This window comes from Giraffa tippelskirchi, chromosome 14 (assembly GCF_054371585.1).
Source record: "Giraffa tippelskirchi isolate mGirTip1 chromosome 14, T2T-mGirTip1v1.2.pri, whole genome shotgun sequence".
In the NCBI taxonomy this organism is placed as follows: Eukaryota; Metazoa; Chordata; class Mammalia; order Artiodactyla; family Giraffidae; genus Giraffa; species Giraffa tippelskirchi.
Window position 1 is genome coordinate 60,666,518 of NC_137288.1, and position 18,231 is coordinate 60,684,748.

An 18,231-nucleotide genomic window follows, 5' to 3' on the forward strand; every position below is an offset into this window, starting at 1 on the left:
CAGCACATAGATGGGTCTCACTTTTGTATCCATCCTGCCACTCTGTCTTTTGATTGGAGCATGTGGTCTATTTATAAAGTAATTGTTGACAGGTATGTACTTATTGCCATTTTGTTAATCATTTTCTGGTAGTTTTTGTCCTCTCTTCTAACACTTGTGTTATGTTTGGGTTCCTTTCTCTTTGTGTGTGTGTATCTATTACAGATTTTTGGTCTGTGGCTACCATGAGGTTTATATGTAACTATATACATGTATAGCTTAGTGTTTGGACATCATATTTTACAACTCTCTGTTTCATGTATCTCTTAACTATTTATTGCAGACAAAGACGATTTTACTACCTCTGTCTTTAGCTCTGCATTGTTTTTTATTTCGTTGCTATATTTTCCCTAATGGCTCAGACGGTAAGAATCTGCCTGCAATGTAGGAGACCTGGGTTCGATTCTTGGGTCAGGAAGATTCCCTGGAGAAGGGAATGGCTACCCACTCCAGTATTCTTGCTTGGAGAATTCCATGAACTAAGGAGTTTGGCAGGCTACAGTTCATAGGGTCACAAAGAGTTAGACATGATTAAGCAATGAACACTTTCCTTTTTCACTTTAGTATGAAATCAGTCATATAAATAATTTTAAAACATTTTATTAAGAAAAATAAACAGTATATTACTTAAAATTTACTCTAGATTTAATCTTGATTTTACTTCACACCTTTGCTTCACAAGGAATTTTAATAAGGTGAAAAGTTGAAAACTATTGAAGAATCTGAACATTTTTCAACCATGCCTGGAAACTGTAACAAAATCTTGCTACCCTGGTGCCAAAAACAGTTTAGAGTAAGGAAAGATTAGATTAGTCCTAAAGGACTTAGTGCTTCTAAAAAAAACCGGCAGACATCAATTTTTGGCTGCACTTGAGGAAAGCACATATGGGATCCAAGGAATTCCAGGAGTGAGCAATCTCAGAAATGTTTGGATTCAGAGTCTTCACTACAGATACTCATCTTAGACTTGAAAAATTCATAAAGTAAGTAATACCATCCCTGACTATCAATGAGGTGGCACCTTCCACCTCAAAGCCTGCTCAATGTTAACATTCTACAGGTCACATACTGAATACTATCACTGAGGAGCTGGGGGTGGGGGAGATGAAAGAGGAACTTCAAACAAAGTGACAAAAGTATATGCACCACCACCAACAAAGCTTTTCTGGATATTCTGACTAGCTATCCCTCCTCCACCATAATGTACAGTTTACTCACTTTATAGCTTTTTACTCTAAGATTCCTTTATAAATGAGGATGAATTAAGAAAAAAATGACATGAAGAATAAATGAGAACAGCAAAGGATCTTTGAGAAAAAGCAATAATTAGCAAAACAAACTATAAAGCCATAGTAATTCAAACTGCAAGGCACCAGCATAAGTCAAGAAATAGACAATAATGGCTAATAATTTATTCCCACCACTATTGCTTAGAAGTTCATCCTTTTCCCAATGCTCTGAAGTGCCAGCTTTGCATAAATCAAGTACAACACACACACACAATCTTCCTCCTTTCCTTCTACAGAGCACTTTAGCTATTATTAATTTTTTTTCTTTCCCATTCAAATTTTATCTATCTCTAAATAAGAAAGAATCCTTGTAGTCTAGAACTACTTTGGTGCCTCCTTATTCTGGGAGAACTTTATCTCCAACTAGCACGCTAACTCACTGAATCTCTCTACCCTTTCCTTTAGAGCCTGATCCAACAGCTACTATCATTGCTTGCAATACTCTTCCTTGTGGTTTTTTCTGGAAGCAAACGTCTCCTATGGTTACAGTTTCAGCTGCACTTCTTTCAGCTAATAGTCGGTCAAAGAGGGGACAAAACTTTCTAAATGCCTGTCCTACCATGACTCCAGCTGTTGAAGTTCGTACTCTGCTCTCACACTACCACCACAAGGAAAGACCTTGTCGGATGCTCCGGACACATGAACTCAGTCAAGTCTTCTTTAATGTCTTTTGGCACAGCACAAATGGATTGTAGTACAGTTTACATAAGTGAAAAGAAAATTTATTTTGAATAATAAATAATATTCTCTTTATATGATCTTTTTTCTCTAAGTCTTATTACAACATGAGCAGAGATACTCAATGATAATTCCTTCAGGATTAAGGAAATGATTTCAAAATGTACTGATACTATAGCTCATCTCCAGTTTGACCTCTCTCATCAATCCACAACCACCTTTAATTTTCCAAGGATCTCAGAAGCAGTAATATGTAGCCACTTCCCATAATATACAACTAACTCACATTATCACAAAACTGTAAACTAAATCAACCTTGTAAAAAGTCCAATCCAACTATATCTAAAACTCAGAAATCAAAATGTATTGCCAAAATATGTAAACAATTCACAAAAAGCAAATACCAATAATCCTTAATCCTCAAACATATGAAAATAAACATAACCTTGATTGTTAAAGGATAACACACATACATACATTTTACATATATATATATATTTAATTCATAGTCAAAAGACAGAGAGATAGCCCTTCCAACTCTAGGGTTGGGGAGAGGAGAAATACAGACTTAGTTGTCACTATTGTACCATTTTTATTACTGAAAATCAGTAGAAGAAAAGAATTGTTTACCCTTATTAATAATATAGTAAAAACTATGTTTTACTACAACTGAATTCATGAAAGCACTTCTTTACAGGAGAATTCCAGTTAATAAATGCACAAGAAGTGACCAAATTAGAAATAATACCATTTTGTAATCTCTTATGAAATAGGTGATTGGAACCAAAATCATCAACGGATGCTAAAACACAATCAAACCTCTCAGTTTTAGCATGATAACTGATTAAGACTGCACATTTTCTGTATCCTAATGGAATACAATATAAGGCACCTAGCATCACTTATGAATTACTTTTACCAAAAATGTTTAACCCAAATTTTATCATCTTTAAATCTGATGTTCAATTTATAGAAAATGCAAATAAAAAACCAAAATATAAGAAGTAGTCAGGTAGATCTAGAAGGTGGAACAGTCTACAAAAAAACTAGTGGCAGGAGTTGGGAAATATATACCTCTATTGGAGATTAACGACATTCAAGAAATATAACTACCAAATGCAATGTATACATCTTATTTATTTCCTAATTGTAACAAACTACAAAACAACTAGGGAAATTTGAAGGACTAGTAAGTGAAACTATTGTTATTTTGTGTGATATTATTGTTAATTTTGTGATTGTTAAGATGTGATAATGGTATTATGATTATAAAGAAAATGTCTGTATTTTACTTTAGAATACCTTAAAATATAGATGAATATGAAAATAATACAAATGGCTGTTAACCGATGAATAGATAAACAAATGATTGTATATTTATATAAACGAATCTTACTAAGGAATAAAAATGAATGAAATATTGATACATGCTACAACATATCATCATAGTCAAAGATTTCAGGGACTAGGACACGGATATCTTTAGGGGGCCATCATTCAGTCTATCATAATAAAACTGTTAAAATAAATAAAAATCCTTAAAATCTACATACTGAATATTGGGAATTCAACATTCTAGTCACTCTACATAGTTATATGTCAGTCAGTTTTTGTAATAGTTAAAAAGGAAATACTGGTTTTCACCTGCCAAAATGGCAAAGGCCAAAGAGTCTAAAAATGCATTAAACTGATAAAGGGGTGGGAAAGCAGACCTTCTCATATTTTGATGGTAGAAGTATATATTAGTACAACTTCCATGAAGCAGTTTGGTAATATCTACCAAAATTACAAATGCACATACACTCTGACCCAGCAATTCTACTTTGAGGAATTTATACTAGAAATTTACTTGTACGCATGAGAAATTATGTATGCAGCATTACCTGTTATAAGAAAATATTGGAAACAATCTAAATGTTCACCAATAAAAAACTGATTTCATATAATCTGTGGATACTCTTGGTGCTTCCCCAGGGGTTCAGCAGTAAAGAATCTGCCTGCAATGAAGGAGACACGGGTTTGATCTCTGGGTCAGGAAGATCCCTTGGAGAAGGGACTGGGAACCCACTCCAGTATTCTTGCCTGGAGAATCCCATGGACAGAGCAGCCTGGCAGGCTACACCCCATGAGGTCACAAAGAGTCAGACACAACTGAGCTACTGAGCACACATCGATATTCTGCAGTCACTTAAAACAATAAGGCAGGTACATGTTAACTGTGGGGCAAAAAGCAAGGACAGCAAGCAAAAAGCAAGGTATGTGTGATATGCTACCATTTGTCTTTAAACAGTCTTGTAAAACTATATGAAATATATGGTTTTACTATTTCTGGAAGGATTCAAAAGAAACTGCTACCAGGTATCATCTCTGGAGAAAGGAGGTGGCTGAGTTGGGGAAAGGAAAGAGAAAAACTTATTTCCTCCTTTTCATAACTTTTGGGCTTTCTACCAGTACATGTACAACAAATGGAGAGAGAGAATATTAAAATAAAAAATTTTTTCAAAAATCAGCATACCACACAGGTTTATGTGGCCCTCAATACAAATTTTCCATTTCCAAATTACCTCTTACCTGCTTGTTGGTGCAGGGAAAGAAAATGACAGAAGCTGATTCCAGAACGGATCATTCTCAGAGACAGATTCTGTGCCTGATAACTTTTTCAAGTACTCATTTTTAGGAAGATCACCAATTCTGCTACTGTTTGATCCCATCTTTTAATCTGGTGGATAACTTGTCCTTAAACCTTCATTTCCACAAAACAACCTATAAAGAATAAAAAGAAATTTCAAACATGCTCAAAATAATTGTCATACTTTTCCTACCCATGACCTCAACATAAGAAACTATAAACATACTTTAAAAAAAAATCATACTTTATTTTTTTAATCTCAACAATGGGATACAATACACTAGTGAAAATGAATTAACTAGATCTACAATTACCAACACGCACACATCTCAAAAATATTTGTTTAAAGAAAGCTATGGAATAATGACATGGCATAATTTCATTTATATGACTTTAAAATGTACAAACAATATTATGGATATATTCATAGCTACTACAAGTATTAAAACATATATGGGAAAAATACAAAGCAAAATCACAAGAATGCTTTCATATAATGTTATCACATGAGGAAAGGGGAGCCTTCAGTTGCATAAATACTTTCTAGAAAAGAAAAGGGAAAGGAATATAGATAAATGTTTAGATTTGCTGAAAATGGAGAAGAGATACAAAGGTTTTGTTTCATTACCCTCTATTCCTGTCTGTCTTATACATTAATGCTTAAAAAGAAAAAAACTGGTTTCTTCATCTCGCAGCAGCAATACTGGAAGTTAGATGATAAGGAAGCAATGCGTTTAAATTAAGAAAAAAAATTTTAACTAGAATTCTATACCTAGCCAAAAGCTCCCAGTTAGTATGAAGGTGGAACAGCATTTTTAGATTTGCCAACAGTCAAAAACCTCCCATGAACCCGTTTGAAGCTACTGGGAAATTTCGGTATGAGGGAATAAACCAAGAAAAATGAAGACATGGAATTGAGGAAACAGTATTCATCACAAGATAAGTGAAGAGAAATCACAGGTCAAGAGCTGTGCAACAGCTGGAACAAGGGTCAGCATGGCCCACTGACCTCCTGGGGAAGAAAACACAGAACTGATATAGGTCACCTGATGTGTCCAACCTTATTCAGTAGAGTTTTAAAATACCAGAGAATATGTAAGAAAGGAGGGAAGGAATGACAATTACTCAGAACACAAAGTAAATGATTTAATTACGTATTTTGGGGAAAAATAACATTGTTCAAGAAAAGTTTGTGTAGTCACAGTGTATAACTCATTTCAGGTTATGAATATTTATGTAATCACTATAATATAGACTAAACCATAAATTGTGAGGTAATAACTATACTAGGGAAATGCTAGAAAAAGAAATGAGAGTGGTGGCTTAAGAATGTGAAATCGAGACTTCCCTGGTGGTCCAGTGGCTAACTCTGACCTTCCAATTCAGGGAGTATGGGTTCCATCCCTGGTCAGGGAACTACTCCCATATGCCACAACTAAGACCCAGCAAGCCAAATAAATAAAAATAAACATTAAAAAAAAATTATTTTAAGAATGTTAAATCTCTGACTTCCATTAAGTAGGTAGGAGGTCAATCTTAGAAAATATTTAAAATTACTGAATCAGAAAATAACAAAAAAAAGCATATTACTTATAAATAAGGGGGTAAATAACAAGAAGCAACAGCTCAGAGATTTGAGAGCAGCCACCTCTAGGGAAAAGGACTCAAGTGGGGAGGGTGGTAGTACGGTTTTTTCATCATAAGTCCATCATATTATTTGATTTTTAACCTATGTCTATATATTGCGTTGATATTTTTTAATTAAATATTTTTTCACCTCGACTATTCCATTTCCGACTCAAATTTAAATTTTTAACATATACAGAAAACACAAAAAAATCATAACTAAATTAACAGTGATAAAAATGTGAAGTATTCTTTTATGATGCCTACAACTAACAACCTTAAGGAAATCTATTTGTAGGATACAGTTTAATGTTATAGTATAAATTATTAAAGCTGCTAGCTCCCAAAATCTAAATTTTTCAAATTTCCATCACTATGTATGTTTACTGATAGGTCACACATGTTTGGTCAAAAAAGAGAATTAAATCCAAACACACAGTGACAAACACATAAATCAAAACAAAAAACTTAGAAATGGACCCACCAGACTGCAGCCAGTTGGAGGTTTTCAACAATGCAAAATCAATTCAATAAAAGGACAATTTTTTCAAAAAAATGATGCTATAACAACTGGGTATCAACAGGTCACACTCTGACCTAAACTTTTCATGTTATACAAAAGTTAATCAAAATGAATTATAGATATAAATGTAACCTTAAAAAGTGTAAGACTTTTAGATAAGAACAGAGGAGAAAACCATGACTTGGGGTCAGGAAATACTTAGACATTACACAAAAGCACAACCCATAAAAGAACACATCAATAAATTGAGCCCCATCAAAATTAAAAACTTTTGGTCTATGAAAACTCTATTAAGGGGATGGAAAGATAAGACACATAAAAAAGAATCTGCCCTGCGATGCAGAGGACACAGGTTCCATCCCTGGTTGGGGAACTAAGATCCCACATGCCAAGGAGCAACTAAGCTTGTGCACCACAATTACTGATCCCTCGTGCTTTAGAGCTCACGCTCTGCAACTGGAGAAGCCCCTGTGCCACGACTAGGGAAAGCCTGCACCCCACGACAAAGACACAGCACAGCCAACAACAAAAAAAATAAAAAATAAAATGCTGCATATAAAACTACTAGAGGAAAAAAATGAAGATCAAAACATTTTGTTCTCAATCAAATAGACAAGTACTTCATTTTTCTTTTGGTACCTTAGTTCAGTTCAGTTCAGTTCAGTCGCTCAGTCGTGTCCGACTCTTTGCGACCCCAGGAATTGCAGCACGCCAGGCCTCTCTGTCCATCACCAACTCCCAGAGTCTACCCAAACCCATGTCCATCGAGTCGGTGATGCCATCCAACCATCTCATCCTCTGTCGTCCCCTTCTCCTCCCGCCCCCAATCCTACCCAGCATTAGGGTCTTTTCCAATGAGTCAACCCTTCGCATGAGGTGGCCAAAGTATTGGAGTTTCAGCTTCAACATCAGACCTTCCAATGAACACCCAGGATTGATCTCTTTTAGGATGGATTGATTGGATCTCCTTGCAGTCCAAGGGACTCTCAAGAGTCTTCTCCAACACCACAGTTCAAAAGCATCAATTCTGCGGTGCTCAGCTTTCTTCACCGTCCAACTCTCACATCCATACGTGACCACTGGAAAAACCATAGTCTTGACTAGACGGACTTTTGTTGGCAAAGTAATGTCTCTGCTTTTAAACATGCTATCTAGGTTGGCCATAACCTTCCTTCCAAGGAGTAAGCGTCTTTTAATTTCATGGCTGCAGTCACCATCAGCAGTGATTCTGGAGCCCAAAAAAGTAAAGTCTGACACTGTTTCCACTGTTTCCCCATCTATTTCCCATGGAGTGATGGGACCAGATGCCATGATCTTAGTTTTCTGAACGTTGAGCTTTAAGCCAACTTTTTCACTCTCCTCCTTCACCTTCATCAAGAGGCTCTTTAGTTCTTCTTCACTTTCTGCCATAAGGGTGGTGTCATCCGCATATCTGAGGTTATTGATATTTCTCCCGGCAATCTTGATTCCAGCTTGTGTTTCTTCCAGCCCAGCGTTTCTCATGATGTACTCTGCATAGAAGTTAAATAAGCAGGGTGACAATATACAGCCTTGACGTACTCCTTTTCCTATTTGGAACCAGTCTGTTGTTCCATGTCCAGTTCTAACTGTTGCTTCCTGACCTGCATACAGGTTTCTCAAGAGACAGGTCAGATGGTCTGGTATTCCCATCTCTTTCAGAATTTTCCACAGTTTATTGTGATCCACACAGTCAAAGGCTTTGGCATAGTCAATAAAGCAGAAATAGATGTTTTTCTGGAACTCTCTTGCTTTTTCGATGATCCAGCGGATATTGGCAATTTGATCTCTGGTTCCTCTGCCTTTTCTAAAACCAGCTTGAACATCTGGAAGTTCACGGTTCACGTATTGCTGAAGCCTGGCTTGGAGAATTTTGAGCATTACTTTACTAGCATGTGAGATGAGTGCAATTGTGTGGTAGTTTGAGCATTCTTTGGCATTGCCTTTCTTTGGGATTGGAACGAAGACTGACCTCTTCCAGTCCTGTGGCCACTGCTGAGTTTTCCAAATTTGCTGGCATATTGAGTGCAGCACTTTCACAGCATCACCTTTGAGGATTTGAAATAGCTCAACTGGAATTCCATCACCTCCACTAGCTTTGTTCGTAGTGATGCTTTCTAAGGCCCACTTGACTTCACATTCCAGGATGTCTGGCTCTAGGTGAGTGATCACACCATCGTGATTATCAGTGTCGTGAAGATCTTTTTTGTACAGTTCTTCTGTGTATTCTTGCCACCTCTTCTTAATATCTTCTGCTTCTGTTAGGTCCATACCATTTCTGTCCTTTATCGAGCCTATCTTTGCATGAAATGTTCCTTTGGTATCTCTAATTTTCTTGAAGAGGTCTCTAGTCTTTCCCAATCTGTTGTTTTCCTCTATTTGTTTGCACTGATCGCTGAGGAAGGCTTTCTTATCTCTCCTTGCTATTCTTTGGAACTCTGCATTCAGATGAGAATATCTTTCCTTTTCTCCTTTGCTTTTTGCTTCTCTTCTCTTCCCAGCCATCTGTAAGGCCTCCTCAGACAGCCATTTTGCTTTTTTGCATTTCTTTTCCATGGGGATTTTCTTGATCCCTGTCTCCTGTACAATGTCACGAACCTCTCTCCATAGTTCATCAGGCATTCTGTCTATCAGGTCTAGTCCCTTAAATCTATTTGTCACTTCCACTGTATACTCATAAGGGATTTGATCTAGGTCATATCTGAATGGTCTAGTGGTTTTCCCTACTTTCTTCAATTTAAGTCTGAATTTGGCAATAAGCAGTTCATGATCTGAGCCACAGTCTGCTCCCGGTCTTGTTTTTGCTGACTGTATAGAGCTTCTCCATCTTTGGCTGCAAAGAATATAATCAATCTGATTTCGGTGTTGACCATCTGGTGATGTCCACGTGTAGAGTCTTCTCTTGTGTTGTTGGAATAGGGTGTTTGCTATTACCAGTGCGTTCTCGTGGCAAAACTCTATTAGCCTTTGCCCTGCTTCATTCTGTACTCCAAGGCCAAATCTGCCTGTTACGCCAGGTGTTTCTTGACTTCCTACTTTTGCATTCCAGTCCCCTACAATGAAAAGGACATCTTTTTTGGGTGTTAGTTCTAGAAGGTCTTGTAGGTCTTCATAGAATCGTTCAACTTCAGCTTCTTCGGCGTTACTGGTCGGGGCATAGACTTGGATTACCGTGATATTGAATGGTTTGCCTTGGAAGCGAACAGAGATCATTCTGTCGTTTTTGAGACTGCATCCAAGTACTGCATTTCGGACTCTTTTGTTGACCATGATGGCTACTCCATTTCTTCTAAGGGATTCTTGCCCACAGTAGTTGGTACCTTAACAACAATCAATTAAAAATTTACTTTGGGAGTTTAATTAGGTTCATAAATGATAAATTTTTCAAAAGAGTAAAACTCCATCCATCCACCTCATAAGGCAACAATAGAGTCTATTAATGAAAATTTAAGTCAGACTTGATTTCTTATTTGTATTTTATTTTTTGAATACTATAGTAACGTACATGGTACAAAGTATACAGGGTTCAATGGATATACAGTAAAATGTCTCTTTCCCCTCACTTCTAACCACCTAGTTTCTCAACTCAGAGAAAATATTACTAGTTTCTTGGGTGTCATTCCACAGACTGTCTGTGTATATATAAACACACATTGTTTTCCTTTTTACACAAACCGTAACACACTACATATGCCTCTTTGCTCTTCCCAGTTAACATATATTAGAAATCATTACATATCTATATATAAAGCACTTCATTTATTTTTCACAACTCTGTAACATTCTGGTTTTTAATTCCATAAGTCCCATAATGATGGATATTTACATAATTTATGGACTTTTGTAAACTACAAATCACTCACCAGTAAGTATCTGGTATGCAAGATATTTCACACACATATCGGTATATAGGAACAATAAGTCCACAGAAACAGAATTGCTGGGTCAAAGATCACATGTATTTCTAATTTTGGTAGAAAATGCTGGAGAGCAGCAGAATATGCCACCTCAAAATACACCACTTTGACACTTTATTTTGAGCTGTAGGCACTTGAAAACAGTAAATGCAGGGTGAGGCCTTTTCCGAACCTTCCTTATCTGCCTGAACCCAGACTCTCCAAAAGGAACTCCATTATCATAAATTGATCAGTTTCATCAACCAAGAAAGATTGATTCTTATCACAGGGGAGCCTAGAAGCTGACACAACACTGAGATAAACCTTGTCACAAACTACCACATCTCTCATCTGTGCTTCTGAGGCCCATTTATCCTTCCTAAAAATCATTTACTCTCCCTTAAGAGGCCTACGTTCCCCTTTCCCTTCCCCTATTAAGATGGTATTTAAACCTGAATTCTGAGTCACCTCAGGAGCTACTCGTTTTTCCCTAGGTATCTCCCATGAGGTATGCATGTTAACAAACTTCTTTTTTCTCCCCTGTTGACCTTTTACCACAGGGCCTCAGTTAAGAACTCAGAAGGGGAGAGGGGACCTCATCTTCCCTCTCCTACACTGCCTTGCTGCCTTTCTTAGAGGTTGCCAACCTCCACGTCCTTCGGCAATGCCTATTTCTCCACAACATAGTCACCAATCTTGAATCACACTTTTCAATCTTCGCCAACTGATAAGTGAAAATAGCTTTAATTTGCATTTCATTTCTCGTGCTGTGAATGAGGCCATTACCTGCTTATATCCTTTGCCTATTTTCTACTGATGTATACGAAATAAATTTTATTTTCAAAGCTGCTAGGACAGGTCAAAGTATGAAAACAACTGCCCCACCCAGGACCAATACGAAACCTCTCTGAAACAATATGAATGAAGCCTGTAAGCTGTAAGAGGAGACTGAACAGAATGTTAACAAGGAAAACCAAGACAGACAACTGAACACAAAATGCAATGCCTCCCTCTCCTCTTTTCTTCACCCAACCCTAGAAATAACACACACGTGCACGCGCGCACACACTCTGTCGATTACTACAAAGCCATGCTCAAAAAGACACAGAAAACCAGAAGCTGTAAGGAATCCCTATAAAATATAAAACAGCTGGAGATGGACTGAAGAGAAAAGACATCCAGAACAGGCAAGAGAGCCTTCAATCAAGGGCAACAAGAGTATGAATAGCAACCCAAGTCCAGAGGCAGACAGCCAGAAAAGGGCCAGAGCCCAAGGCAATGGGCCTGCCTAGGACATCCTGCCCAGTTACCCCTACCCTCACTCCCCTGGGCAACAACAAAGTACTATCTGCTGAGAACAGAGAGTGAAGGCAGCACCCGAGGCAGCTGCAACACCAAGGAACAAGCTCAGCCAAGCAGACAATTAGCCATGAGGTACTCTTGCCAGAAAGTTCCACCTGTTTCCCACTGTCACAGAAAGCAAAGCAGAAAACTGAGGCCCAATGGCATCTCTTCTGCATCTGATTCATGCCAAGGATTCCAAACATACACAAACACACAATCACCTGTACTCAATGTGTGTGGAACCCCCAAAATCCTTACTGATGAAAACCAGAATAAATTGGAACTTCAAAAACCCACTAGCCAATCACCTCAACTCCTACTGCTCTTCACTCTCACTGTGCATGGGAAGACTTCTCTGGCTTTCAGCTCTTCTTTTTCTCAACAAGTCAGTAACTGAGCCTCTCTCCTAGGTTCACCAATGGCTTCCACGATTCTACTTTCAGATCTCTCCTATCCCAACCTCTGATTGGAATGCCTAGAATACTTGAGTTATTTTTTAAACTTAAGGATTTGTTATTGTTGTTATTTAGTTACTAAGTCATGCCCAACTCTTCTGTGATCCCATGGACTATATGTAACCTGCCAGGCTCCCCTGTCCATGGGACTGCCCAGACAAGAATACTAAAGTGGGTTGTCATTTCTTTTCCAGGGGCTCCTCCAAATCCGGGCTCGAACCTGCATCTCCTGCATTGGCAGGCAGATTCTTTACCACTGAGCCACCAAGGAAGCCCAAACTTAAGGATAATATAACACATATTTATATTTATGTAAGGGCTTCCCCAGTGGCTCAGCAATAAAGAAACCCGCTAGCAATATAGGAGACACAGGTTCAATCCCTGCATTGGTAAGATCCCCTGGAGGAGGGCATGGCAACCCACTTGGGTATTCTTGCCTGGAGAATCCCATGGACAGAGGAGCCTGGTGGGCTACAATCCACAGGGTCGCAGAGTCAGATGTGACTGAAGCAACTGAGCGTGCATGCATATTTATATATATATCTCCAGTAATTTGTAGATAACAGCGCTCCTTACAGAAATCCATACTAGAAATAAGCAGCATGCTGATACTTTTAGTAGACCCATCTTTAATGCAACATAGTCAGTTCTGTGCTTGGTCGCTCAGTCATGTCCGACTCTTTGCGACCCTATGGGCTATAGCCCACCAGGCTCCCGTGTCCATGGGGATTCTCCAGGCAAGAATACTGGAATGGGTTGCCATGCCCTCCTCCAGGGGAATCTTCCCAACCCAGAGATCGAACCCAGGTGTCCTGCATTGCAGGGGGGTTCTTTACCAGCTGAGCTACCAGGGAAGCCAATGTGTAAAACTGATGCCACTCTTGCTCAAAACCAGTCTCCTCTTCCCACTACTCCAGCCTAAAGTGCCAATTATGGAAAAACTACCTTTTAAATGTCATTGTTCTGGAGTATATTTGATGCATCTCCCAAGGTAGATTATTTCTGAGAAGCATGAATCAGGCTTTACATCTTGATATCCCTAGGTAACCTAAAGCACCTGCTAAAGAGACAGTACTCAAAGAAAAAAACAAAAAAAAACTTTCTGAAATAGCCAAGGTCTCACAGCTGGTAAATATATTAGAAGATCTTCAGTATAAATGAGAAATAAAATATGCTAATTAAAACAGCAAAGTATCATTTTTACCCATTAGATTAGTAAGGAAACAGGCACCCCCACCACTAATGCGTAAGTATTTGGCAACATCTGTCAAATTTTTTAAGTATGCCAAAATTTTGGTTTTGGTAAATTCATACAAGTTGACAAGTTCTATACATCCAGAAGTTAATCATTTGGAATAGCAAGCTCTCAATAAAACTGGGATGACCATCATTTGGAGATTAACTACAATATGGAATAAGCATATAATAGAATACAATGTAGCCACTGAAAAGAATGAGATAGACCTTATGTGTTAATGTGTAGAGATCCCAAATATGGCAAATATCAGTAAAAGCAAACACAAAGACACAGAACAGCTCATATAGTAAAATCCCATTATTTTATCGGAGAAGGCGATGGCACCCCACTCCAGTACTCTTGCCTGGAGAATCCCATGGATGGAGGAGCACGGTAAGCTGCAGTCCATGGGGTCGCTAGGAGTCGGACACGACTGAGCAACTTCACTTTCACTTTTCACTTCCATGCGTTGGAGAAGGAAATGGCAACCCACTCCAGTGTTCTCGCCTGGAGAATCCCAGGGATGGGGGAGCCTGGTAGGCTGCCGTCTATGGGGTCACACAGAGTTGGACACGACTGCAGCGACTTAGCAGCAGCAGCAGCAGCAGCATTATTTTAAATAAATGTGTAAATTCTTATACAGACTAGACAATTTCTGGAAGAAAACATAAGCAATGGTCCAAGACTGTTTACTTCTGAAGAATGGGACTGGAAATTTGGAGGAAAGGTAGTTTTCACATTATGTCTTTCTACACTGCTTGACTTTTTTTAAAACCAGAAACATGTAAAGTAAAAAAAAGAAAAAAGGATTGTTCTCCTTCTCTGCTGTCCTTCAGGAAGGATCAGCATTCTTGACTCAAGTTATCTCACTCACATACCCAAGTGTATATTCCACACATGCTTATTACACACTTACTATAAGTGTAGGTTAGGGTTAGGAGCCTGGTGGGCTGCAGTCCATGGGGTCACTGAGAGTCGGACACGACTGAGCGACTTCACTTTCACTTTTCACTTTCATGCATTGGAGAAGGAAATGGCAACCCACCCCAGTGTTCTTGCCTAGAGAATCCCAGGGATGGGGGAGCCTGGTGGGCTGCCGCCTGTGGGGTCGCACAGAGTCGGACACGACTGAAGCGACTTAGCAGCAGCAGCATAAGTGTAGGTGGTACGATGGCTACTGAAAATGAAAAAAGAAGTTAAAAAACCAGATCCCTGTCATTAATGGACTCAAATCCTGGTGGGAGAGACAAATCTGTCAATAAATTATTATAACACATTTGATAAGTATTACAATGGAGTTATTACAAGAAGCTACATAAATACACAGGAGCACCAGAGGCAGAGGAACCGCACAAGCAGCGGCTCTAGGAGCACACTGACTTACACTGAGTGCTTCACACTCGCTGATTCGTCTAGTCCCCAGTACCAAGTCTGAAAGGCAGGCACAGTTTTCTCATTTTACAGACGAGGAAACTAAGGTACAGACAGGTTAAGTAATTTACCAAACACATGAGGTCCCAGGCATAGTAAGTAGCAAAGGCAGGATTTGAACCTAGGCTAAGTCCAGGGTCCCTGGTCTTTACCACTTTACTAGGTTGACTCTCCAACAACATCACCAAGTTCTGTGGGTTCTGCTACAATACCCACAACTCTCCATGTCATCTTTTAGACAAATCTCTTGATCTTCCTGCTGCCTCCATTCGAGACCAGGCTTCTTCAATCTCACATGATTTAGTGCAAGAGTATTGTGATTTCTTTGCTTCCAATCTCTCCACTTTAATTCACTCTGCACACTTCACTACTACATAAATCCTTAAAAAACAGGAAATTCAGTCCAGCATTGAAATTAAGACCAAAGGGTCTAGTGTGTGACAGACCCTGCTAAGCCTGCATAGGCATTCTGAATCTCCATTTTACCATTTATCAAACCCCACTGCATCACAAGAAAACAACAGTACTTACAACCCCTAAGATTTTCTGAGGATGAAGCAATAAGATGCATGCAAAGTCCTCAGTAAAGGACCTGGCTCAGGGTAGGCTCAGCCAAGGAAAAATATTAAACCTACTTTTAAAATTAGTGAAGTTACCACTTCCACCATTTCACTCACCAGCTCAAAAAACATTCAATGATTCTTCATTACCTGAAAAGCCCAGTACTGACATTCAAGACCCTCCATAGTCTGAAAGCTCACATTCTAACTTTATTTCCAACCATCCTCCAAACCAGTACTTCTCAAACTTAAAGGTACGTAAAAAAAACCGGTGGAGCATGAGGCTAAAAATGCAAATGCTTATGCCTCAAAGATTCAGAATGTCAGGGTAGAGCCCAGGCATCTACATTTTCTAAAAAGCATCCACAGTGATTTTGATACAAGCAGTGTGTGAATCTCCATTTGCAAATAAGAAACAAAACAAAGTAAAGAGGGCCTGTTCTCAACACCGAGGGTGCCCACCCACTCCTCTGCTCCGGCCTTCCACACCCACGTCCCCCAGCACACCTGTCCCACAGCATCTGAAAGCCTAGTCACTAAACCTAGCATGAGCACTCTCTTTTCTCTAGTCCAAGGGTGCTCATTAGCTTCACCACTCATTCGGAATTTAACTACCAAGTTAAACTAACTACCATAGTTAATTTTGGAGAAGGAAATAACAATCTACTCCAGTATTCTTGCCTAGAGAATTCCATGGAAAGAGGAGCCTGGCATGCTACAGTCCATGAGGTCGCAAAGAGTTGGACATGACTGAGCAACTACACTTTCCCTTTTCATAGTTAATTTAACTACACCTTGGTCTGCTGTCTGACTCTTATATAATACTGCTTTTCAGTATTTTCTGATCAGTTATTTCCTCTAGTCAGCTTTACTATCATGAATGAAAACAGTACTCTGAACAAGAAATGATATGCTCACTATTTTGCATTTAATTTGTGAAATATTTGACATATGTGCAGGTGTGCACGCATGCTAAGTTGCTTCAGTCGTGTCCAACTCTTTGCAACCCTATGGAGTATAGCCCACCAGGCTCTTCTGCCCATGGGATTCTCCAGGCAAAGAATACTGGAGTGGGTTGCCACGCCCTCCTCCAGGGTATCTTCCAGACCCAGAGATCAAACTCACCTCTCTTATGTCTTCTGCACTGGCAGGCGAGTTCTTCACATAAAAAGTAAACCTCCTCTTCTGTATCTACTGATTCAGCAAATTCTGTCCTAACACTCTCAAAATATGCAAATAACATGCTACGTGCACTTTGTCCCAACTTAGGCTGAGACTCCATTAATCATAAACTATATTCCAGAATGTATATATATGTGTATACATACACACACACATTTGCACATAACAGACTTTAAGGCAAAACCTCATCCCTGAAACAAGAGTCCAGAGAAACAGTGGGCAGCAATCACTGGCCAAAGGACATGTGAAATACCACAAGTGCCATTAGTCCATGTAATGGAACATTCTCTTCAAGGTTACTATGTTCCAAGTGCTATACTGAGTAAGTACAATTGGGTATTCCACTTCAGTGAAATGCGAGTAATTAAATAGAAAGATATAAGCCTACAAGTGTAAGATCAGAGGAAGTGTGAAAGATGGAAAGGTGACAGAGAGGCAGTGACTGAGCTGGCAGAGTGAGGATGTCCGCAGCATACCTGCCTGCCGAAGGAGATGCTAAGAAGCAAGCCAATCCACCCCACGGAACGCTGGGAAGGCAAAAGAACTGAGAAGGGCACCATGAAAGCCTGGGTGAGGCACGGGGCTCAAGTCTCCGAGTCTCCCCCAGCCCCAGTAGGAAATCATGTGTGCGCGCTCTGCAGAAATCTAACTGGAGAGACTCTGGACTCTGAAGCCAAGGTTGCACACAGTAACGAGGCAGAGGATGAAAACGGGGGAGTGACAATCAGGTCGGCTTGCTGCACAGTTACACAGCAGGTTTTCCAGCCTCCCAGGCAGGAGACTGGAGGGTTCCTCACAGGAGAAACGGAAGGGGGAACCAGGGGAAAAGATAGAGACGTATGAGATTTCCCCCATTTAAAAAGCTGGCTTGCCACCTATAATCCACCACTCACCACAATCTGCTCACACACAGAGCTTCCAATCAACGCTGGGAGTCTCGACCTGAATTAAGAATGGGCCACCAAAAATCATTAAACTTGTGAGAGGAAAGCCTCCAATCTGAAAAAAAAAATAATGATCATAATAAACCAAAGAAATTAATCAGAAAACAGGTGATTCTAAGGAAAAAAATTAAAACTAGTATCTTCAGGGAGATAATAAAAATAATAATAAGTGCAAACATTTATATAGCATTTACTATATCCCCAGGTCCTATTCAAAGTGCTAGACACACACTGAGTTGTTTAACCCACACCACAACCTTTGAGGCAAGTACTGTTGTTCTCACTGCCTAGATCATGGGTCAGCAAATCATGACCCAAGTGCTAAATCCAGCCTGCTGCATGAAGCATGATTTTTACATTTTTAAACAGTCAAGAAAAAA

General features: G+C 39.3%; 1 protein-coding gene across 18 annotated transcripts in view; it reads right to left on the reverse strand.

The window, feature by feature from the left end:
* Window positions 1–18,231, reverse strand: part of DYM (dymeclin) — a 384,258-nt gene that overhangs the window by 355,917 nt on the left and 10,110 nt on the right. For 10 of the 18 annotated variants that reach the window (XR_014074652.1, XM_081561989.1, XM_081561982.1 and 7 more), the window contains exon 2: window positions 4,578–4,769. Coding sequence is in view for 16 of the 18 variants with exons in the window: in XM_081561989.1 (XP_081418115.1) it covers window positions 4,578–4,717 (140 nt within the window). In the remaining 2 variants the exon portion in view is untranslated. Of the gene's footprint in view, window positions 1–4,466; window positions 4,770–17,800; window positions 17,907–18,231 lie in introns of all 18 variants that reach the window. The other 8 variants (XM_081561985.1, XM_081561981.1, XM_081561975.1 and 5 more) reach the window with 2 other exon arrangements.